Source organism: Dermacentor albipictus, chromosome 6 (genome assembly GCF_038994185.2).
Source record: "Dermacentor albipictus isolate Rhodes 1998 colony chromosome 6, USDA_Dalb.pri_finalv2, whole genome shotgun sequence".
Classification (NCBI taxonomy): domain Eukaryota; kingdom Metazoa; phylum Arthropoda; class Arachnida; order Ixodida; family Ixodidae; genus Dermacentor; species Dermacentor albipictus.
In genome coordinates, this window is record NC_091826.1 from 27,603,241 (window position 1) to 27,628,541 (window position 25,301).

Below are 25,301 nucleotides of genomic sequence, written 5' to 3' on the forward strand. Positions count from 1 at the left end.
CTGCTTGTTTGCCCCTAATGCTTAATTTGTGCTTTTAATAAACAACGCTTCATAACGTGTTATGTAATGAGAGAAACTTGCTAGTTTTGAGGATACTAGGATGTGAACATCGTTTTATATTCATTGTGGTAACGACTCTTCATTATTCGAGAGAAGAACGCCATTCGAAAACTATTCGTATTGGATTCCGTCCCGAAAAACACTATTAGCACGCCCAAAATTGTTCGTACCAAAAACTGTGATGTCTGTGCTATGAACAGCGATAAAGTGAAGCCGATTACGGTGTGGTGCTTGGTTTTACCTGTGGACCTTTTACCTAGGGGGCCGGTCAACACTCCTCCTCTTTTGTGTCTGGGTAGCTTTTTACCCATACACACCAGGAGAGGAGTGTTTAAAGGGTGTAAAGGGTGTAAAGCACCAGTGCTGCCGCTTTACTTATACTGCCATCCTACCCTGTAAACCTATTTGCACCTTTTTGGTCCTTAAGGTTGGCAAATCGCCCTATACCTCACTCCTTTACACCTGTAAAGACACGGAGACTGTCTGTTGTGTAAACCTGTCTGTCATCACGCGATTGGGGTTTTGGCACTTGAGGGGTCACTTATTTACGCAGGAGCGGCTCAGAAGCCGATATGAGCCGAATCCTATACAACCTTCCGATTATTCTTACGCTGATTACAATGTAATTCAGTACCAATTCCTTTAGCTGCAAGAACAATCTTGTCGACCTATACATCACTCTTTGGAACCCTATAGCCGTATGCTGGACAAGTTTGTTAGTTTGAATGCCTGTATCAGATGGGGTTTGACCCATTTGGGAACGTCGCAGGCCAAATTTCGCTTATGTGGCAATAAAGATGTAGGTTTCTGGGCACTTTGTTAATTTGAATGTCGGACTCATTGAGGTAATGAAACTGCCGAGGAACCTGCGGCTTTTTTTTTTTTTTTGGTCCTGTAAGTGAAATGTGCCGGCGATGTTCGCAAATGTGTTCTTTCTATAAATCAGTCGAATTTTAAGGTAAAGCAACGTCGTTCCTTGGAGAGATTCGACTTTTTAAAACTTTTCCCATGTCCGTTCAGTTAGGCATCGTCAGGCGTCTCGTGCGCCTTTTGTCGCGCATTTCCTTAAAAAATTGATATCATCCATTTTGATGCACGGTGCCAGTGATGTCCGCCACTTCAAGTATAATCAAGCTCGAGGATTCCAGATGCGCTCACTGCCACAGGCAATCTTTTTCTGGAAATATCGTAAACTGTAGAACAAAACTTCTGATACGTGTGCAGCATAACCTCGTCAAAAAAAGCTGGTGAAGGGTGGTTGCGTAAGCATGTTATTCACTGGAAAATCGCCTGCTTACTATTAAGAGCACTCGTAGTAGTAAAATACCTTTTCTAGAATAGAAGCAAAACGGCCACCCTTACCGTTGGCGGAAAGGCGGGGAGAGGGCTTTATAGAGTTTATGTAAACGAACTTCTCGCTTCATTTCGTCGCGTGACGTCACGGATTCTGTTTTTATACTCGCGCCTAGCGTGTATTGCGCACGCTGCGGATGCAAGCCTCTGTTTTATCGCACTTATTCGCTGGCCAGGAATGTATATATATATATATATATATATATATATATATATATATCTGTTCTCGTGCAGTAAGCACTCAGTTAGCGCTGTCCCGTCTTTTTCTTTTGTCGTCCATGGGCTTCTGCGCTGCTGTCTAAATAATGCCATAACAACCAACCCACCAGTCTGTCCTTTTGAATTGGTTAATGGTGTGTCGGTAAAACACTGCACGCGTTGTAAAATACATTAAAGAGGGAAAAAAGAAACATAGACTGCAACTAGAAAGTTTCGAGAACCCTTCGTGCTTCAGAGTGGCCCAAATACAAAAAAAAACGAAAAAAAGAGAAAATTTTGACATTTGTGCCGTCAAACCGATCAAACGGCGCTGAGGATACGGGTCTGAATTTAAAAACAAAAATAAGAATATAGGTATGACCTTGCATTTTCTCCGCAGTAATCGACAATATTCTGTCAAGGCAATAAATATAGGGTTTAGGAAAGATTGCTCTTTTGGGAGAGACAGAGAAATAAATAGAGAGATATTTATTGTGACAGAAAAGCTAAGAGGTCGGCCTGGATCAAAGTTCTGACCTGCTATATGCTCACAATTGGGGAATAGAAGTAAAACGAGGAGAGAGGAAAAGAATAGCGTTGGTGATGGTGAAGAATGCCGTGGTGAATAAACTTGAACAGAATTGCGCTTTTAGTGTTTCTTTAAAGTATACTGGCATGACATTTACCATATGACGTATTTCTCTATTTTTCGTTAAGTGAAGGTTCAAGCCTTCGAAATTCTAGAAGAAATGCTGGAGAGCTTAGGTTGTTCGTAAAGGTATTGCCATTTGTGGATTATGCGCTCACCTGAGACATGTGCGGGAGTAGCAACGGTGGTTGCGACATTTTGGGATGCTTTGTTCAACCATTACGCGTTGGAAGCGTTATATTGTTACGTAGGTATATTCGTCGAAAAAGAAAAGAAAGCCTCCATGGGGAAGATTAAGTCGCCGCAGACGCTTTACAATAGCAGTTTAATGTGGTAATTTCTGAAATAAAGCTACTTTTTGCGTGATTGTACTCAGATTAACAAGATGACGTCACCGACTTAGCCGCTCAGGCTTATACGGCTGCGGTAGCCTGGTATTCCGTAAAATGCAACAGGTTTCAGCGTCTCCGGCATTCCGGTATACAAAGTAGCGTTTCTGTTATACCGGGCTACCGGACTCTGACAGCGACATCTTGTGACACTTCGTCTGACCACAATGACCTTATAAGGCACGTTTTCGTGTTCCGCGAGTGTTCTTGTCGAAAAAGAACGCATTTAAAAAAGGCAGTGCGTTCACGATTAGGTCGCTGCCGAACATTTACGCCAGCAGCGAAGTAGAATACACTTGGTTAGTGCAATAATAAGCTGTCTGTCTGGTTGAGATCTGTGACACCAGGTGCCGCCACCAAACCCGCCGCTCGCGTTCAAGCCTCCGGTAACCGGGTGATCCGCAAATGGCTTACTTTCTACTCCATGCTTACAGGCGTCAGAACGCTTTAGATAATTTGATACAATGCTTGTTTTTACATATCGCTGTCGGTGCTGAGGAGGGAGACTCGTCGTGACGTCATGATGCACTGCCTCGTTCTATTCCTGCGGACGCTGCAGCTGCCCCACGCGAGCGCAGCTAGGAGACACGTACGCAACCCTTTCGTCGAATTTTTTTTTTTTTTGAGTAGCGTCTTCATCCACACTCTAACTGCTGCTCGATGTCAGCAAATATTGCTCCGTGTCATGACGTCACGCCACGTTCGGCATTTCAAGGCTAAATTTAGGATCATATCAAAATATATAAAAGTGCCCCCAACCTTCATACTTGTTTAATCTTTTACACTTGAGAAGCGTGTGGTATAGTTTTTACAACTTAGAAAATATGTGTCAGTGCTCCTCTAAACGGGGTAGGGGTGGGGGGAAGGGGTGTATGACACTCACTTTAGCGCCGGTTAACCAAGTAAATGACGTCCGTTTCGAAATATACGCACAGCAGCAGAATCGTGGTTCCCGGTGTGCCAGTGGGTGTACGCCATGTGCCACGTGGCCTTCCACTTGACGTTCGTCTACGACATTCCGAACCGAGAGGTCATCGTGGGCACGACCCGGCGGAGGGTTCTGCGCAGGGACAGCCGACACGGCTGACGAAACACGCCTCTCTTCGCCCACCGACTTCTCCGTTTGCTGTTTATTTACAGACTTTACCAATACATGCTTTCTGTTTGTCTGTCTGTTTGTCTACTATCCCGACAGCGATCGTATGGAGACTCTACAAGCAAACTTTCGCCGTTGCTGTCGCCGTGATGTTTCGTGTTAGGCCCATGCGCGTAAGAATTATGAAAGGCCCGTACGCCATGTGCTGCGGCTGCGAGGTAAAGCACGTGTGAGTGAGACGAGGAGGATGACGGCTCGATGCGCACCGTCTTCCCGCACGTCCACTGCTGGTGGTCACGTGATCAAGCGCACGCATAGGTTACGATAACGCGTCTAATAACGCACGCATAGGTTACGCGTCTCCTCCTCTAGCCCGGCCGGCGCGCCGTATCTTGGACGTTATCTGCGGCGAGTGCAACGGCTGGGCGAGACGAGATGGCTGGTGGCTTCATGCGCGTTGTCTTCGGCGCGCCTTGTGTTTGAGGTTGCGTAATCTAATCTTCGAAGATACGGTGAAGCGCGCGGCTGTATATACGAAGCGTTTGCCCCTGTTGCCGGCGCTCTTCACCACGGAAGCGTCGTGACAGCTAGCGCTCGCGGTCATTCGGAGAGATCTTTTCGTTTGCGCGCGTGTGACATAATGCTTATTTTAATTAGCACGCGAATGTTTACTGCAATTTACATCGCCGATGAAACTGAGAACTTTCGCGTAGTTGCCTAATGCTTTGTTATCGCTATTGGCGCCTTTCGGGCGAAACTGCGATTCTTTCTTATACTTTCTTTCTTTCTCTTTCCATTTCTTGATTCACGGCGGTGGTTTAGTTGCCGCAGCCTCCCTGAGCTGCCGAGTACGAAGTCGCAGTTTCGAGTCCTAACCGCGGATGCCGGGAGCGGCTTGCCCTAACATTTAGTAACGAAAATATTGCTACGGCACAATATGTGCGATCACGAAAGGCCAGCAGTGTGAAGACGACGACGACGATTAGATGCTAGCGCGGGCTGTTGCCTCTTGGCCTAGCGCAGCGTATTTTCCTTGTAAATATATTTGTACATAGCTTTTCGTCTGCGTCATCCTACGTAACATATCTGGTGGAGGTGGACGTTCCCTGTACCTCGTCACGGAGCTTCGCAGTGGCCGGTACGTCGAGCCTTCCTTCATGGCTCCCGGCGACGACAACCCGACTCCGCCGGCTCCGACACCTGCTGCCCCTTCGACGACCTACATCACTCTCTCCGCTACCCGTGATCCTGGCGTATTCTCGGGCCACGATGGGGAAGACGTCGATGACTGGATCAGCCTCTATGAACACGTCAGCCGCAATAACCGGTGGGACCCTACTATTATGCTCGCCAACGTAGTCTTTTACCTCGGTGGCACACCTCGAGTTTGGTATCGCACCCACGAAGATGAGCTCACCAGTTGGGATTCACTTAAGACACAGCTTCGAGACTTGTTCGGCAACCCCTACGGTCAAAAACTTGCCGCGCAGAAGGCGCTTTCCGGCCGTGTGCAGACGTCAACAGAGCCCTATGTCACGTACATTCAGGACGTCTTGGCTCTGTGCCGCAAAGTTGACACCCACATGACTGAGTCAGACAAGGTTTCCCACATCCTCAAAGGCATTGCCGATGACGCCTTCAACTTGCTCGTTTGCAACAACGTAGCCACGGTGGATGCTGTTATAAAAGAGTGCCGCCGCCTGGAACTCGCCAAAAGCCGACGTATTGACCAGCAGTTTGCCCGTCTGCCCAACACCCCAGCGACCTCTTCCTGTGCCGACGCTCCTCGTCCCAACAACACTGCCGATGTTACCAGGATCGTCCGGCGTGAGATCGAGGCCGCCTATCCGGCTGCCTTCGACTCCAGTCCCACCAACACATCTGCAGTCACGGTCTCACTGATCCAGGCAGTTGTCCGCCAGGAGTTTGAAAACATGGGTCTTCACACCATCTGCTCGGCCCATCGCCCTGCTACCCGCCCGGCCCATCGCCCTGCTCCCGCCCGGCTTCTTCGATTTCGCCCCGTCCCGCATCTTCTTACCCACCACGTTTCCGCAACCCATCTGAGTGGCGCACTGCTGACGACAAGCCTATTTGTTTCCACTGCCATCGCATCGGGCACATTTCTCGGCACTGTCGTAGTCGCTGGAGTTCCCCGATCCGGTCTACTTATACTGCCTACTCTCACCCCTCCGGTGGCCCTTCTCGTCCCTGTGCCGCACGCTCCGATACTGCCGCCACTGACTCTCCTGCGCCGAACCGCCCCTATTCTCGTTCGCCTTCGCCCCAACGACGACAATCTCGCTCTCCCCAGCCCCGTCGCTCCTATTCGCCGACTCCCTTCGGGCGCCGCTCCCCGCCGGAAAACTAAACGATGCAGCGCCTCGAGGTGACGCTGCATTGCTCCCTACGCCGCCAAATCCTCTACTGACTTTGCCCACTCATCTGAACCTTCTTGACGTGAACGTCGACGGTGTTTCCGTGTCCGCTCTCATAGACACTGGGGCGCATTTGTCCGTAATGAGCGCTGACCTTCGTAACCGGCTCAAGAAAATTATCACGCCCGCCACGACGCCTGTTGTCCGTGTCGCCGATGGCGGAACAGCCCCCGTAATTGGTATGTGTACCGCCCGCGTCTCCTTCGCCGATCGGTCAACAATCGTGCTATTCACAGTCATCGCCCACTGACCCCACGACATCATCCTCGGCTTAGACTTCCTCTCCGCACATTCTGCTCTCATCGATTGTTCCGCCAGTACTCTCCGCCTTGACCTGCCTGTTCTGGATCCTACTGAACCACACCCCAGTCGCCTCAGTTCCGCCGACTTCGTTCGCTTGCCACCTTCGGCACTGACCTACGTTGACCTGGTGTCATCCCCACCAGTCCCCGACGGTCACTACATCGCGGCTCCTATGCAAGACGTCCTCCTTACTCCTTACACACGGGATCACAGTACCCCATACAGTTTTATCTATTACGGCGAATTGCGTCTGCCTGCCAGTGGTCAACTTTGGCTTGACGACACAAGTGCTGCCACGTGGGATGTCTTTGGCCCAGCTTTGTTCGTTCGAGGATCACTCAGTAGCATCCATTGCAGTAGACGACACTTCATCCGATACTTCTCTACCATCGCAGTCGACAAATTGTTCCATCGCTGACTTACGGAAAATGATTGCGCCCGACTTGCCCTCCGAGCACGCTCGTGAACTCTACCGCGTTCTGTTTTCCTACCACGATATTTTTGACTTTAACGATCGTCCTTTAGCCCAAACTACAGCTGTCAAACATCGCATTAATACCGGCGATGCCCCTCCTATTCATCGCCGCCCGTATCGAGTGTCACCAGCTGAGCGTCAAGTTATTCACGCAGAAGTTCGCAAAATGCTTGCCAAGAACATTATTGAACCTTCATGTAGTCCTTGGGCGTCACCGGTTGTGCTGGTAAAAAAGAAGGATGGCTCATGGCGCTTTTGCGTGGATTATCGGCACCTTAACAGGGTTACCAAAAAGGACGTGTACCCCCTACCTCGGATTGATGACGCCCTTGACTGCCTCTACGGTGCTCGCTATTTCTCCTCTGTTGACCTTCGCTCCGGCTATTGGCAGACTGCCGTGGACGATCTCGACCGCGAGAAGACTGCCTTTGTGACACCCGATGGTCTTTATCAATTCAAGGTGATGCAGTTCGGCCTATGTAACGCTCCTGCCACTTTCGAACGCATGATGGACTCCCTTCTTCACGGTTTCGAATGGTCCACGTGCTTGTGCTACTTGGACGACGTTATCGTATTCTCCCCAACGTTCGCTACGCACCTCGAGCGCCTCTCAGCAGTCCTGGACGTTTTTCGGCGAGCCGGTCTGCAACTCAACGCATCGAAGTGCCAATTCGGCCGTCGCCAGATTACCGTCCTTGGACATCTCGTTGACGCGAACGGAGTGCAACCGGACCCAGGCAAGATCCATGCTGTTACGCACTTCCCTGTTCCGAAGTGTGTCAAGGATGTGCGCAGCTTCATCGGCCTTTGTTCGTACTTCCGCCGTTTCGTGAGGAATTTCGCCGCCATAGCACGACCACTAACCGACCTTTTGAAAAAAGACTCTCCTTTCCAGTGGGGCGATAACGAGGCCTCTGCATTCTCTCATCTAATCGACATTCTCACAACGCCTCCCGTTCTGGCCCATTTCGATCCTTCTGCGCCTACCGAAGTCCGTACTGATGCCAGCGGTCACGTAATTGGAGCAGTACTAGCACAACGCCAGCGTGGCCACGACCGTGTTATCGCTTACGCCAGCAGGCTCCTCTCACCCGCGGAGCGCAACTATTCCATCACTGAGCGTGAGTGTCTGGCCCTAGTTTGGGCGGTTGCGAAATTCCGCCCATACTTATATGGCCGATCCTTTTCCGTTGTCACAGACCATCACGCGCTTTGTTGGTTATGCTCATTGAAAGACCCTTCAGGAAGACTTGGTCGCTGGGCCTTACGCCTCCAAGAATATTCGTTCTCTGTCACCTACAAATCTGGCTGACTACACAAGGACGCTGACTGCCTGTCTCGCTACCCGGTAGACGAGCCTGACGACGCCGACAGTAGTACCGCCGACGGCATTTTCTTTGTGTCTGCCTTCGCTAACATCGCCGATAAGCAGTACCGAGACCTATCGCTGCGAGTACTCATCGAGCGTCTGCGCTCTACACCTACCGACGCATCCGTTCGCCGATATGTCCTCCAGGGCGGCATTCTGTACCGAAGGAGCTTTCTCCCTGATGGCCCTGATCTTCTTCTTGTCGTGCCAAAACATCTACGACAGGCTGTGCTCTTTGAGATGCATGACGCACCCACTGCAGGACATCTTGGGGTAACCCGCACGTACGACCGCGTCCGCCGCCGCTTCTATTGGCCTGGTCTCGCTCGCTCCGTTCGACGCTATGTTGCTGCCTGTGATCCCTGCCAGCGTCGGAAGACACCTCAGGTGCTACCTGCCGGTCATCTCCAGCCGATCACCGTCCCTGTGGAACCGTTCTTTCGTGTTGGATTAGACCTGCTCGGTCCCTTTCCCACGTCATCCTCTGGGAACAAATGGGTAGCCGTCGCGACTGATTACGCCACCCGATACGCTATCACTCGGGCTCTCCCTACCAGCTGCGCCACTGACGTCGCGGACTTTCTCTTGCGTGACATTATCTTGCTTCATGCCGCCCCGCGACAGCTGCTTACTGACCGTGGTCGAAACTTCCTCTCGAAAGTTATCGCTGACATTGTGCGTTACTGCTCCATTCAACACGAACTGACTACTTCATACCATCCTGAAACCAATGGCCTGACAGAGCGGTTAAACCGTACTCTTACCGATATGCTGGCCAAGTACGTTTCCAAGGACCACCACGACTGGGACATTTCCCTTCCTTACGTAACATTTGCGTACAATTCTTCCCGGCACGACACCGCCGGATTTTCTCCCTTTTATCTCCTGTACGGTCGCGAACCTACCTTGCCCCTAGACACGGCACTTCCTCCTGCTGCGGTCTCAACAAGCGAGTATGCGCGCGACGCCATCGCCCTCGCCGACCATGCACGCCAGCTTGCCCGTGCTCGACTTACGGCCTCACAGACCACTCAGCAGTGTCAGTACAACGCCCGCCATCGTGACGTACAGTTTTCACCTGGTGCGCTCGTGCTCCTGTGGTCGCCCTCTCGTCACGTCGGACTTTCAGAGAAACTTCTTTCGCGATACACAGGGCCCTACCGCGTGCTGCGCCAGGTGACGCCTGTGACTTACGAAATTGCTCCTGTGGGCTCGACCTCGTCCTCTCCTGTGGCATCTAGTGATGTCGTACACGTCAGTAGGCTCAAGGCCTACTACACTGCTTCCGAGTCCGATCTTTAGTCGCTCCGGGACGGCGCTTTTGCAGCCGGGGGTAGTGCTACGGCACAATATGTGCGATCACGAAAGGCCAGCAGTGTGAAGACGACGACGACGATTAGATGCTAGCGCGGGCTGTTGCCTCTTGGCCTAGCGCAGCGTATTTTCCTTGTAAATATATTTGTACATAGCTTTTCGTCTGCGTCATCCTACGTAACAATATTAACGCGTTGTTAAATGTTCTATATACAACGCTATAGCCCGCACAATGACGCGTTCTTAAATTCATTATTATTTTCGTTACTAAATGTTCATGCAAGCCGCCCTGAGTTCCTTGTGCCACTGAAGTTGTGTTTGGGAGGTTCACCTTTTGTTTAGTTTATTGGTGCTCAAAAAGCCAACTTCAAGCAGTGTAATTAGAAGCTAACTTTCTCTAGAATTAACATTTCAGTGGGTATTCTGTAAATAAATATATTATTGTGAATGTGTATTTCGGTTCTTTTGGTTAAGTGCCGATTCCAAACACTTAGAATAAATTTGCCCTTTGGAAACGTTTTTTTTTTCAAAAGTAACTCGGCAGGTAAAGGGTTAAGTATATGTGAACTCAAAGCAAATAAGTCTAGCTGCAATGGAGCATTAGCGGCCTTGCTTCATTGACAAACTCAGACACTGCAACAATATAGTTGATGGTATCGCACCTACTTACCTACAAAAGTGCACAACTTGCATGCGTCTTTAGTACACCACAACACTCACAATGCACAACTAATCGAATGAAAATTAAGTGGTAACCGGAAAAACCAAAGGTGAACTTTCACTAATTCACGGGCAGGTATCTTCACGCTCAGGTGCCTCATGAACCAGTAGACTATGCCGAGAGAGAGATAGAGAGAGAGAGAGAAATAGAATACTGTGCCAAGAATATTAATCGAACAAGAGAGGTGACCGTCATGTACAGTGCCTCGGAGAAATGCATGCAGCAGTATGACAATACCTGCTTTCCTGTTTTTGTTCGTGCCACGCCAACTGATTAATTGCTTTTGAATCATTATTCGAAAAATTGGGGTGTTAGAATTGCCCAGCACAAGGCACTACTGGTAATAAAATCGCCTCCAGCGCTTGTTGAATTGGTGCTGCAGTGCTACAGTTGACCTGCCGAGGAGGGATGAGCCCCTCAAAAAAATTAAGGCGAGGGGGGGGGGCTGCGAATTCCCCCGGGTCCCCCTGTGGCTTTGGCAATGACGATGCCATCGCCCGCTCCACTGTTAACACGGAACTGTTTTATGCGGAGCTCCACCGAAAATATGTCCCATATACGTACGTCACACAATCATCATCACGCAAATCCGTGACTTGGACCCACTCCCACCAATGGTCGTGGGTCCTAGAGCCTTAATTAACTCCCTTAATTAACTTCGCATTAATTAACACCACTGGTCCTGGGTTTTATTCCCACCAAAGATCTAAGGTTCGATGGCTTTTTGGCCCATCGTTGGTCACGCCAACGCCGACAACTACGCCGGATTTTGCACCTCATGAGCCTTATAATGCTTTCGCATACGGATACGAAGAACTTTATTAAAAGGATCCTGAAAAGCGCCGCCCCTTAGGGCGACATCGCGGGTCGCTCCCGCGTGGAGACAGTTAGGCCTAACCTAACGGCCGCATCGCAGGCTCTCTGGACAGCCGAAAGCTGACGATGGTATTCCGAGCTGTTGACGGTTGTATGCAGCGCATAATTAGCCGCATGGCGAACTAGCCCTGGACGTGATTGCTGTCGCATTAAAGAAAAAAAAAAACCTTAAGATTTATGAACAGTGGCGTAGCTAGGTCGTCTGGCACCCGGGGCCCATAGGTCTTCTGTCATCCCCCCCCCCGTCCCCCGGGTGTAGCCGGCGGAAAGAGGGATGTCTTCAGACGTATATGACACCCCCCCCCTCCCCCCACTGGCCCCTTGCACCCGGGGCCCACGGCCCCCCGGCCCCCCCTGTTGCTACGCCACTGTTTATGAAGTGCTGGGCGGAACCGAACCCACGTCCTATCTATTAAGACAATCATGTCTCAATATACACATTTAAATACGCGCCATGCGCGGACTTCGTGGCGGCGCCGTTAGGTGGCGCAGCGTTTCTAGCAGGGAGCGCGAGAGAGGAGCCTGGCACCGGTGTGTGGCTACATTGCTTCGATGCTAATCGCATTGACGGGATGCGTTCAGCCTGAATTTTTTATTAATGCGAAAGCAACAAATGGCTCATTAGGCGGAAAATCCGGCGTTGGCGGCGTGACCACACGATGGTACAAGAAGGCCACGAACCCTCGACCTTTGGTGGGAGTCGAACACACGACCTTTGGTGTTAATTAAAGGGACGCTAAAGGCAAATACTAAGTCAAGCTAAAGTGATATGTTAGCGTTCGAGAATCTCTAAGGCCTCAATATCATCGTGAACAGAGCCTTAATAATCGAGAAATCGAGGTAAATACAGGACATGATTGGAGACTCTCCCGGGGCATTCAAGCACTTGCCCGATGACGAAAGCACTCTTCAGTTAAATTTTGTCTCTTGTACTAAACTACTCGTTGCAAAAGCATCCTCGTATTGTATTATAATATGAAATAAAATACACTTGTCCCGTTCCATTTGATGTTTAGAAAAAAAGAACTAATTGAAATTACCGTTGGTAACGACGCGGGCGGTCGAAAGGTTTCATTTTCGCTCGACTTTGCGCCGCCCATGCTTTCGGGTTTCAGTACTTTCTGATTGCATAGTGCTGCGCTGGTTTTGCTAGCTCGGGAAAACTGCAAGTAGCAGAGAATTCAACTTCCTTGTGATGTCGCGGGATGCCCGAATGGTCTATGCCATCTGATCAAAAGCAGCTGCAGCCATAGAATAACGAACAAACTATGCAACGTCACCACTCCCCCGGTTGTGGGGCGGGAGATTTGAATTTTGAAAAAATCTATTCGGACAATTCAGATACAATTTTCTGGTATACTAGGTCTTTTCTTGGCTCGAAACAAGCGTTGCGAGGTTTCTGGAAATGTATTTGAACAGTCCACGTCAACTTATTTGCCTTTAGTGTCCCTTTAAGGCTACGAACCCTCGACCATTGGTGGGAGTCGTGCCCACGACATGTCATGTTAATTAAGACAAAGTTAATTAAGACCGAATTACGTAAGACACTGGAGCCCACGACCGTTAGTGGGAGTCGAAGCCTCGCCCTTTGGTGGGACTCGAGCCCACTACCATTGGTGTTAAGACACAGTTAATTAACGCAAGGTAAATAATATCGAGTTAAGGCACTCGAACCAACGACCTTTGGTGGGAGACGAACTCGCAACTAGAGATGCAAAATTCAAAGAACGCTCGGCGCCACCTAGCGCCGCCGCCGCGAAGCCCGCACGTGTCCTCCGAAATGCACGGCGCGCCAGTGCGCGCGAACGCTGAGAGAAGCGTCACGCAGCCAACCGGGAGCTGCTCTCTCGCGCTTCTTTCTGGACACGCTGCGCCATCTAGCCGCACTGCCGAGAAGTCCACGCTTGGCCTCCGAGAGGAGAAGCGTGGCCCGCCGGTGATCTGCGAATGCTGAGAATTGTTCACTCGCTTGCCGCACACTGAGTGGTGCATGCTCAGCAAGCCAAAATTGGCGAGATGTTCATTGAAGAGTGTCACATACCCGGTGCATCCATGGCGCGGCCCGCTAAAGGGTTGACGCGAAAGGCGCGTTCCTTGAAACCCGTGCATTTGTGTTGCAGCCTGCTGACGCATCGGGTTGCCTTGATTGAGTAACCCTTGTGACGCGGGCTCGATTCTGCTCGGCATCGCAAGAAATTTGAGGGAGCTTTGCCGCCATTGTAGAGCCGCGCATTCCCGGAGCCACATACACAGCGAACCAGGTTGGCCTCAAAGAGGTTCATTTAAGACTGGCACAGACCGAGCGACACGTACACAGTGTTAGAAGTAAGCGTCACAGAGTTTCTTCGAACAGCGGTGCTTGCCCAGTCCCTGCGTCTACAGTGACCCATGTCGGCGTGAAATAGGCTTGTTGAAGAACGCCACGTACGTACACGTTGCCACATACTCGGTTGGTTTCTAGCCCTGTTAGCTCAGCGCAGTAGCCCGATACCATGAACCATGAACTGGCCAGTGACCCAGTATAGCGTGAAAATGGTTAGATACAAACATACATGGGCAAGTACATAGATAGATAACCCCCGGAAAGCGCGTGATGTACTTTAGCAGGGAATAAGTTTGGGCGTGTTGGTGAGATACATACAGACTCGGAAACATAGCGCAAAAAATGACACAGGGACAAGCAGGAACACAGGACGAGCGCTATGTTTGGGCGTGTTGGTGAGATACATACAGACTCGGAAACATAGCGCAATAAATGACAAAGGGACAAGCAGGAACACAGGACGAGCGCTATGTTTGGGTGTGTTGGTGAGATACATACAGACTCGGAAACATAGCGCAATAAATGACAAAGGGACAAGCAGGAACACAGGACGAGCGCTATGTTTGGGTGTGTTGGTGAGATACATACAGACTCGGAAACATAGCGCAATAAATGACAAAGGGACAAGCAGGAACACAGGACGAGCGCTCGTCCTGTGTTCCTGCTTGTCCCTGTGTCATTTTTTGCGCTATGTTTCGGAGTCTGCGTGATATACCTTAAGCGCGTTGACGCATCAAAAGTGGCGTGGCCTGCGGGCGGCTTAGCTTCTTGATCGCGCTGAGCTCACGCGGCTGCATCCAAAGTTAAAAAAAATTACGGTTGCACTGGCTCCCTTTGACAATTGGAGAATTTGTAGGTACTTCCGTTTTTTGGGAGACTTGGCAGCGTTGCACCGTTGAAGGAGCCAACTTTTTTTTATTTCCGGAAAGACGAACTTGCAAACGTACCTGCCGAAATTTGAACGTAACTTTCTTGTTTTTGAAATCTTTCGAGAGATCTGTAGAGATTGCGGACAGAACTCGCTTGACGGAAGACCCGCGAGTTAACAAATAGAAAAAAACAATTAGTTTTTCCTTCAGCGCGCAAAAAAGCCTGTAGCATGTGAACATGTTTCAAACCTAGGGCATTCCCCATATGAGTGCTTGTGTTTACCGCACATTAGTAAAATGGTTCAAAGGTTTTAAGCGCGTATTACTTGCTTGAACTTAGTACTCACTATAGTATTCACATTAAAAAGACAAGAAGATACTACGCAGTTCGGGCATTCTTCTGTTACACATGAAGCCGGTATTTCCAATTTCAGTTTCGTAGTCATTGGGATGGGGTTACTTCACCATGTCTTTTCAAAAAAAAGAAAACAATGGAGGAACCTAATTATTACTGAAAAATATATCCTCCAATGAATCGCACATGGAATTACATAAAATAGAAAAAAATATACTTTTTTTGGAAATAATCGTTATTCCAACTTCGCTTTATACCTTTCTTCACTCGTCAGTTTTCTTTCAGTATACGTATATTTCTTTGCTTTTGTATAGGTTCTCCCCAATTTTCGTTTTTTCTTGACGATATGCTGGCACTACTGATGAGGATTTTATATGTAGAAATGGCACAAACACTGAGAGGCCGAGACTCGTGCTTTATATACAAGAACAAAAAGATAAATCAAAGTAAAATAAAAGAAAGCGCTCCGAGTTCGAATAAATGATGTGATGCGAAGTGATGATATGTTTCTTCTTCATTACAAAACGAGCAGACAGGTGAGGGCGCCGTGCCTTCAAAAGACATCAAGTCGCGCGGCTAACTTCTTCCTCCTTGTCCGGCGTTCCTGCCCTTTTAGCCATTTTAGGCTAGAAATTTAGCCAGAGACTTCGTGTTCGGTACAAAAACTCAGCGAAAAGACATTTGTTTCCTCATATGCTACGTGTAGGCGACGACACTCGTCAATAAAGAGCTTTTTTTTCTAATTTGTCGGTTTGTGATTCGTACTTTATTAATTTATGAAGAAAAAAAAAGAAATATAATCGCCGAGAAGCGGTTTGAGTGAAGCAACTTTGTTGTTGTTGTTGTTGTTGTAGCCTGTGATGCGTGTGGCTCCTACCCGCGATGGGGGATTGGCCAAGAAATGGGTGGATTATTGGAAATTAATATGAAGCATAAATTTCCTAATAGCTATTGAAATAGCATTGAATAGCGCAGAATTACCTGTTAAATAAAATCAGGAAGGGCAGATTGAATGAGTAATAATTAATTTAAAAGTAAAAACAAAAAGAAAGGAATTTAGCAGGGCATTCGTTTAGATTCCGCAAGGAATGTTCGAACAGCGAAGCATGCATCCCTGTGGCTGAATCCCAAAGTGGACGCTCCGAACGAAAGAATTGCAGGTTCTGTCAAGTCCAGGCCAAGTCTTCGAAAAGGCATTTCCAACCATCTTTTTCAAACCGCAGTAAAGCGGCGACAAGATAGAAGAAAGTGGTGTATCGTCTCTTCCTCATTACAAAAGGAGCAGAGGGGGGAGGGAACCAAACCCGACCTGTGTAAATAGAAATTCAGTGAGGGTATGCGGCAGCGTAATTTGGTGAGGCAGACCTCAAGCATCTTTGTGTCACAGGATTCGCTATGCTAGGGAAATGCCCGGTGCTTATACTCTGGAGATGCAGTCAAATGTGGGTTTGATAAGGCTAATATTATTGATCGCATCCGAAATCTTGCCGCTGTGATCTGTGCTGTCACTGGTAGAATAGGAAGAACAGGGCCGGATAGTGATGCATTTGCCAGTGAATCAGCAGTTTCATTAAAAAACAAACCTTTATGCCCTGGCACCCAAACCAAATGAACACATTGCACATGGGCTGGAACTAGTAGGTGGAATAGTTTTAGCATGGGTGACTCATTTGTAGCGGTAAGGCAAGAGCATACTGAAAGGAAGTCGGTCAGAATGGCAGCCGTTGTAATAATTGGGTCTAATTTACGTAAAGATAGGATTACTGCTAACAACTCGGCCAGAAAAATAGGCACAAAATCAGGCAACCTTAAAGAAAAAGACCAGTCGAGTGCAGGACAAAATATTCCAATGCCAGCTTTTTCCTCGCACTGTGAGGCATCTGTTGCAATGATAACGTTTGTTTCTAGGCTGCTTAGGTGGTCTTGCAACATGGCGTTTAAGATGCCGTAAGGGAGTAGTTTCGCGTGGTTTGGGAAAATGTCATCGAACCTGATCTCTGGGTAATTTGAGTGCGTATTATCATGAAGCACCTCGCGAATTTGCACATTTAGTGGTTCAAGTAATGTTTGCACAAATATAATCTGTGGTCTATGAAACCTGGGCCAACGAATAGGAAAAAATAATTCTGGATCAGAGAGGAAAATAATTTGAAGGCGGTTTAATGGCATATAGCCTTAGGAAAGTTTGAACTGTCAGAAGGCGAAATCGGCATACTATGGGTGGGATCTTTGCCTCCAGGTATAATACGGCATTCGGAACGTATTTTGGGAGGCCTAAGCACAGACGTAGCGCCTCTCGTTCCAACAAAACTAGCGGCCGAAGCTTGTATGCTGGAACACCGGAGAATAAAACGCATCCAAATTCTAACAACCGGACGAACATACATCTTATATACCATCAAGAGGGATTTTCTTCGCATACCTGTTCTCCGGTTGCTCAACTTGCGCAAAATGTCCATTGAAAGAGTTCCTTTTGTCGCAATATATTCAATATGCGGTCGCCGCGGCCGCACTGCCCCGTTTGGTCGACAGCGCCTGTCCCTCTTTTGGGGTGGCAGCCTCCCTCCGGTTTCGCTAGGTCGTTGCCTTTTGAGGGCCGCCGAGATCTGCTGGACGGCCTGGGCTTGGACCTCGTGATCGTAGCACCTCGTTGCTGCCTCGAGCCGCGGCAGGATCGTCGTCATCGTTGCAGCTTCGTGCGGATTCTTAAGACCGTCCCAAAGGATGTGAGCTGCAGTGGCTCTTTCCTTTCGGCACTCGCAACACATCTCACTTACATAAACACTTGGACACACGTGCCTCATCAGCACCGGGGTGAATAACGACCCCGTTTGAAGTTGTCGATATAAAACCGCTTCCTTACGGGTCAAGCCCGGATGAGGTGGCGGCATAGTCCTTCTCGCTAGTCTGTACCACTTCACAATTTTATTGTAGGAGGTCATTTTGTCCTTAATTTCCCACCATCACGACGGGTCGACCGCGGTAGCAGCGGCACGGTTGGTTAGTCCTCGCGCCGCCGCGTTCGCCGTCTCGTTGTGCTTTGCGTTGCCGCGATCCGACACATCACTGCCCATGTGGGCCGGAAACCACGTTATCACGACACGCCGATTTTCACTGCGAAGTCGACCGCACGCAACACACGCGCGGCTTCACCACACACCGTTGCTCTGGCGTAATTCCTCACGGCCGTCCTAGAATTACAGAGCACAGTCGTGCACTCGGGGTCGGCGATGGCCAGGGCAATGGCCACCTCCTCGGCTGGATGCGCCCCTCGAGTCCGCACACTCGCCGCAGTTCTCGTTGCACCGGTGGATGCCCCGACGACTGTTGTGGCGAATGCATTTCTGTCATGTGGATACTCTGCCGCGTCCACAAACACGACGCCCCTGTCTTTGGCATGGAGATCGATGAGCGCCTTGGCCCTCGCTGCCCGCCGCTCTCTGTGGAACACAGGGTTCATGTTTCTTGACACCGGACACGCCCGTAGTAGTCTACAAATTGCGTCCGGTACACGCACGTCTGTATTTTCGGGTCTTCTTTCCCTTGGCCCCAGGCCTAGGTCACGCAAAACTTGTCTGCCCGTTCTTGTTTCCGATGGCCGCACGAGCTGAGCGGTCCTCTGCACCTCGGCGATTTCCTCGAGGGTGTTATGCACTCCCAGGGCCAGGAACTTGTCGGTGCTTGTGCAGTCGAGAAGTCCGAGTGCTGCCTTGTACGCTTTGCGTATGAGCGCATTGATCTTATTTCGCTCGCACTGCCTCCAGTTGTGGAAAGTATGGAATGGGGCTTATAGCAAAGGATTCCACTAGCCGGGTGAGGCTTTCTTCCTTCATACCTATCGTTCTGTGTGACACCCTCTTTATGAGGTGAATGGACTTGGTGACTTTGGCCGCGAGACGGTTGACCGTCTCCCCGTTTACTCGTTTGCGCTCAATCAGCATCCCCAGCACTCGGATCTTCTCGACGTCCGGGATCGTGTGACCGCCGCTCGTCTTGATCTTTGTTGTCTTTTTCTCTCTCGTAGGTTCGTTGGCTTTCGTCTTCCTAGCTGCTCTTTTCGCAGGAATCACCAACAGCTCAGACTTGCTTGGGGAGCAGACGAGCCCAGACCCGTCCAGCTGCTCCTCGATAGCGTCAACCGCCTCTTGCAATGTACTCTCGATGTGTCCGTCGCTTCCTCCTGGGACCCAGAACGTTATGTCGTCGGCATAGATGGTGTGTCGGACCCGCGCGACTCGCGAGAGGAGCTCGGCCACCCCTATCATTACAAGGTTGAAAAATAATGGCGAGATGACCGAGTCCTTGGGGGTCCCGACACTGCCGAGCTTCTTTTGGAGCAGGTCAACGGCGATGATTTCGGTAGTCCGCTCCGTCAAAATATCCTTGATGCACGCATATGTTCTCTTGCCCATGTTTAGCCGTGACACCTGGGCCAGGATCGCAGAGTGTCTCGCTTTGTCAAAAGCGCTCTGCAGGTCCAAACCCAAGATGGCTCGCTTGTCTTTCGTGTTGGTAGTGTCATCGAGGATTTCATTTTTCAGTATCATGGCGTCCTGAGTTCCGAGTTTGTTTCGGAACCCGATGACGGTGTGTGGGTAAAGCCCCGAATCTTCCAGGTACTTCTGTAACCTGTTCATAAGTACATGCTCCAACGCTTTGCCCACACAGGACGTAAGCCAGATCGGCCGGAGGTTCTCAATGTTGGGTGGCTTGCCCGGCTTGGGAATCAAGATGGTCTTGGCTGCTTTCCACTGCCGGGGTAGTGACCTGGCTCGCCAGCAAATGTTGAAGTACGCCGTGAGGTTCTCGATGACCGCTTCGTTAAGATTTTTTAGCGCTCTGTTCGTAACGTGGTCGGGACCAGCGGCGGACTTGCTGTTGAGATTGTGCAGGGCAACCTTTACTTCCCATACTTCAATGTCTCGATCTAGCCACTCGTTTGCTTCGCCTAAGTAGCCCGGGTGCGTTTCTGTGGGAGTGACCGGGAGGTACTTGTCGTCGAGGCGTCTGTTCACTTCGTCTTCCCCGTGCTCGGTCAGCGCCCTGTGGATGATCTCGGCCAGGTTGTAGTGCTGGTGAGACTTGGTCGTGGTCGGATCCAAACGATGCCTCAGCATACTCCACGTCTTGCCGCAGTGCATCTGCCATAGCCCACATATTACTGCCTAGTCACGGCCATTATTTTAGCACCTATATATCCTACGCCGTTTACAGCTACAGGTTTTGGGTCCTTTTACAGCCATGTCACATCTACCATGAGGAATTCATTGTGCATGCCATCCATAATACATCGTCAACATTACCACTTGTCATGGAGCTCTTTAGCCAAACCTGGCCCTTGCGCCATAAAACACCACACATCATCATCATCATCATCATCATTGCATCTGGCCGTCCGCTGCGTTACAAAACTCATTCCATTGCTGAGTGCATAGCACTCTGCTGTGGGACTCGATCTCGCGGTTGAGTTCGGCGACCTTCTTGAGTAGCTTTCTGTTTGTCCGCTGCGTCTTCCACCTCGACAGGATGGACTGCTGGGCTGCGATGAGGTGGGCCAGGCGGATGTCGACCCTGTGAACACGCTCGTCCGTCTCAACTTCCTTGGTGGCCAAAAGGACTTCTTCTTGGGCAAGTTGGTGCTTAGATTTCCTAGGTAAACTTTGTGGCGCAAAATACATTTCTGCAAAAGGGACAGCTTCACTGTCTCCCTTTCTTCTGTCCCTTTTCCAGAAATGTATTTTGCGCCACAAAGTTTACCTAGGAAATCCTTGGTGGCCTTTTCTACCTTGTTTACAATCTCGGTGGACCGCTCCTCAATGTCTGTAACTTCGGTCTGCTCCTCGGGTAACAACCCTCGAAACGCGTCCCATTCAGTAAATCTATGTTTCCGAAAGCTCCTGCCGACTTCGTCGTTACCACCGAGAAGCGGTTGAGACTTTTTCATAACTCCCAATTTAATGTCGACGTCGAACGTCGCTTGGCGTAAAATCATTCCGAACTATAACCACGTAGGCCCTACACGCGGCGCAGGGCCGTTACCGAAGTAATTGAATTCCTCAGAGTAAAATACGTCAGAAAAATCGTAACATACGACCTAAACACAACTTACAGGCATGATAGCGTCGGAGTTTTAATTTGAATATAGCAGAAAACATAATTCCGTTGCGCAGAAACTCAAACACAAACCCCCGGTTGCTTGCAACAGCCTTTTCTCCTTCCCCTCAAGAACCATTTCTCTCTCTCATCGCGCTCGGCTCCGCGCATCCGCAAGGAAGCAGCAGTTGCCAGGAACCCTTACAAGCGGTCAGGGATCTGTTAAATCAATCGCATTCAGAGGAAGCTTTAGCTCGGGTGCTCCTGTCTAAATACATGTAAAAGGAGAATTAAATTATAGGGTTTTACGCGCCAAAACCACTTTCTGATTATGAGGCACGCCGTAGTGGGGGACTCCGGAAATTTAGACCACCTGGGGCTCTTTAACGCGCACCTAAATCTAAGTACACGGGTGTTTTCGCATTTCGCCCCCATCTCGAAATGCGGCCGCCGTGCCGGGATTCGATCTCGCGACCTCGTGCTCAGCAGCCCAACACCATAGCCACTGAGCAACCAGGGCGGGTTGTAAAAAGAGAATTCGCTTTCCTTGGCAACCACTACACCAAATTTGACGAGGTTCTAGTGACTTTTGGTTTGAAATTTTCGATTTATGTCGTCAATGCTTCATTAACAATTGGCAAAAAATGTTTACAGCTCTGTAACTCAGCAAACAAAAATGATATCACAATTCTGTTAATTGCTTCTGATAGTACATCTAAAGCGGACAAAATTGATATGTTACAAATAAATCTAAAAAGTTCAGTAATATGGAAATACAGCTTTCGCGGAACCCTTGTACACAACGTAACAATTTCACGTAAGATATAAATTGACATATCGAATTTGTCCACCTTGAATGATCTTATGGATGCCGTTTACAGAACCGCGATATCTGTTCTTGATGCAGAGCTATTAATTTATGAACTTCGTGCATCTATTTTTTTTTCAAACATGCGAATTTTCTCAAATTCTTTCAACAGAATTGTGGCCCTAAATCAAAATCCCGCTTCCCAAAGTCACTAGAAGTTAACTTTCTCTTTCAAATGCAACAAATTTCATTAAAATCGGTCCAGGGGTTATCTGATCAGAATAGAGCCTTTGCGTTTTACATGTATTTGAATAGGCCGCGTCGGAGTTGGGCCCGAGCTAAAGCTTCCTCTTAAAGGCGGAAGCTTAAGCATCCTCCAAATCTCTTGTTTCTATTGCACACCAACATGCAATATCGTCCAGCCCACGTCACTTCCAGGCACGCGCCGGTTGTGCTCACCGCTCTCTCCGCATCTTCTGGCGACACACTGGCTACGGTTGCAGATAAGCGTCTCCGTCTCCACCGACCATGGAACACGAAACCGTAGATAGATAACACCGAGGAGACGTCGCTAACAGCGCATTTTGGACGAGCGCGGGCACCGATAAACAAACTTCACGTCTCTCAGAGTCGACTGTGGTGCCATTGCGGTCCTGGCAGCCGTTGGAGAGAACGCGTTCACAACGGTGAACAGTTACGAGCATGTGGATGCCAGTCGCACTCGGTGAAATTCGGCTCTTATGGCTGTGCCTCGTCTTTGCGGCGCCGACGTGAGTATTCCGAAATAATAATAATAATATTTGGGGTTTTACGTGCCAAAACCACTTTCTGATTATGAGGCACGCCGTAGTGGAGGACTCCGGAAATTTTGACCACCTGGGGTTCTTTAACGTGCACCTAAATCTAAGCACACGGGTGTTTTCGCATTTCGCCCCCATCGAAATGCGGCCGCCGTGGCCGGGATTCGATCCCGCGACCTCGTGCTCAGCAGCCCAACACCATAGCCACTGAGCAACCACGGCGGGTAGTATTCCGAAATCGTCGTTACGCTTTCCTGTTAAGAAGTTTTACTTGAAAGCTAATCTTTCTCTTTTGCTTACCTCCCCGCGGTAGTGTAGGCGTGTCGTGTGCGTTGCCGAGAAACGTGGCCTGACCCCGTGGAAGATATAGTGAAAACTGGGCCGGTCTCGGAGGCCATGTAATCAATTGTGGCGGCACGGCCGGCCGATCTTGGAGGCTATGTAATCAATGATGGCAACATGGTGGGCCGATCCTGCACAGCAGTGTGTACGGCACGCGGCGTTGCCAGAGCTTTCACGCAAAGCTTTCTTTGCAGACGCTCCCGCGTTTGCCGACCGCGGTGGCTGCTGCTCGTGACCACATCTTGTCGAATCACTGAGCGAACATTCATTATGGACTCCAAATATTCTGAAGAAAATAGAGTTGACACCGTGCTTTATTTGTACACTCTTTGAGTACTTCCTGTAGACAAATAAGCTAGTCTATAAAAACTCGACACATTCTATTTATAGTCTGTAAGTACAGACTGGCTGAATTACATTTTGAAGCATAAAACAAAGTTATATCGCTAAACATAATCGCTAACCTCTTGGCAAGGGTGGTTACTGCGCAAGACACACTTCAGACACCAGAAACGTGCATTGCCCAAGAATCAGAATCGATGCCGTGGGTTCTGAGAAATTTTGCTAAACTCGATCACTACCGAAATTTGCGAACGTAGTTCAAATTAACTGACGTAATATTAACGCGATGCCAAACTAGAAAAAGGAAACCAAGCGGGCCGATTTTGGGTCGTCACAACCATATAAAACTAACAGATAATGAAGCTAAGAAATAATAACGTTCTCGCCCGAAATAAGAAAAAAAAAGTTAATGGCGGGAGGAGGGATATTGTGCCCTTCACTTTCCATGCCAACAAGTAATCTTTCGCTAGAAAGATGAAAATGAAGTTTTCAAGAATAAATTTCACGGGACTGAACTTGGAGCTGCCTTTTAAGTATCCACTAAACAGTTACACTCTAAGAACAGTTTGCACTTTTGGCAGTTTATCTTGTCCTCAAGCAATAATCATCATCTCTCTTGCATGCCTTCCATTTATTTAATGCTGCGCGCCTAGTACTTCTGGGTCATGAACGGCATGCAGGTTATCAGCGGGTCAAAGCATTCTTGACAAAAATATGAGCGAAGAGTTTTCGGGAAAGGAAACGCAAAAAAGGCAGGTGACGTTGTTTGTGTACAAGACACGTCCCAAAGGGTGTAAAGTTCTTGAGTGTAGTTGCTGCAGAAAAGGAAAGAAAAAACAAAACAAAACAAAGACAAAATGAATTAATATATTAAACTCTCAGGCAAAGCTGCATGGTCATAGCTCCCAGAGAAGTAAGACCTGGAGTGGAGGAGACGTTTGTAGTCTTCAACCGGGAGTCATCAGAGGACGTCACCTTAACCCTACAGGATTTCCCGAAGAGACAGCACACGATCTTCCGAGACACCATCAGCATCGGTGAAGGTAAGCCCAATAGCAAAACACGAATAAAAAATTTGTACTCTGATTTAGCGGTAAATTTGAAAGAAATGCGTTAGAATTACGTCGGACCTCTTTGAGGTTTCGTATCCAAAAGATTTAAACAGCGTTCACCGTGCACATTGCAAAGTTTTGTGCAGGAGCTCACACGCACTGCCTCTTCGAGGAGCGAAGAGCCAATGACGGTGTGCCGGAATATATATATATATATATATATATATATATATATATATATATATATATATATATATATATATATATATATATATATATATATATATATATATATATATATATATATATATACACACACACATGCAGGCAACGAATAATGACACCTAGGACAACATAGGGAACACAATCTTCAGTTCCTAATTGAATTAAAGGACCGATAAATAAATGAAAATGAAAGCGGACGACGAAACAACTGGCCGCCGGTGGGATACGATCCCATGTCTTCGCATTACACGTGCGGTGCTCTTATCAATTGAGTTACATGTAAAAGCATTGGTAATTGGTAATTTCATCCAGCTTCATGTAGGACCTCGGCACGTACTGTAAGCAAAGCGAAATGAGCAGTACTTTCAATCAACAGAATTTTCGGGTGTGCCGTTTCAAGCACCTATTAGTTCGCGCTGGGTGACGAAGAGTTTGATGTTTTCAGAAGCTGGCGACAGGTGGTGTGTCAGCCTATGTAGTTTCGATGGTTTGTTAACGCTAACCTTCCATCTTAGCAGTTGGTAATAATTTTAGAAGAAAGGTATTATTAAGAAGCATGCTGGCATCAGCAACGCGTTTCTCTTTTACGAAGGGAGTGTTCATAAAATTCATCTGTCCATCCATCCTTCCATCCATTCGTCCGTCCATCATTCTTATTCCTGAAGTAGTAGGCAATGGGCACATGATTTCAAGCCCATGTTTCGTTTGCTTTCCGGTTGCATGTTCGTTTTATTATTACGTATGTATATAAACAAACAAGCAACAAACTCAGCAGGTGCTATAGCCGACGCCTCGTTAGGTCGTTCATTCTCTGGGGGTCTGTGTTTCGTCAAATGTACTTTTCTCCCAAT

The 25,301-nt window shown here is 48.7% G+C and overlaps 1 protein-coding gene across 4 annotated transcripts in view; it reads left to right on the plus strand.

Moving 5' to 3' along the window:
- LOC139060923 (complement C3-like) overlaps positions 1-25,301 on the plus strand; it is a 184,687-nt gene that overhangs the window by 50,202 nt on the left and 109,184 nt on the right. For 2 of the 4 annotated variants that reach the window (XM_070540234.1, XM_070540233.1), the window contains one exon: positions 24,056-24,216. In XM_070540234.1, coding sequence (XP_070396335.1) covers positions 24,056-24,216 — 161 coding nt within the window. Of the gene's footprint in view, positions 1-20,313; positions 20,417-22,285; positions 22,460-24,055; positions 24,217-25,301 lie in introns of those variants that run through there. The other 2 variants (XM_070540236.1, XM_070540235.1) reach the window with 2 other exon arrangements.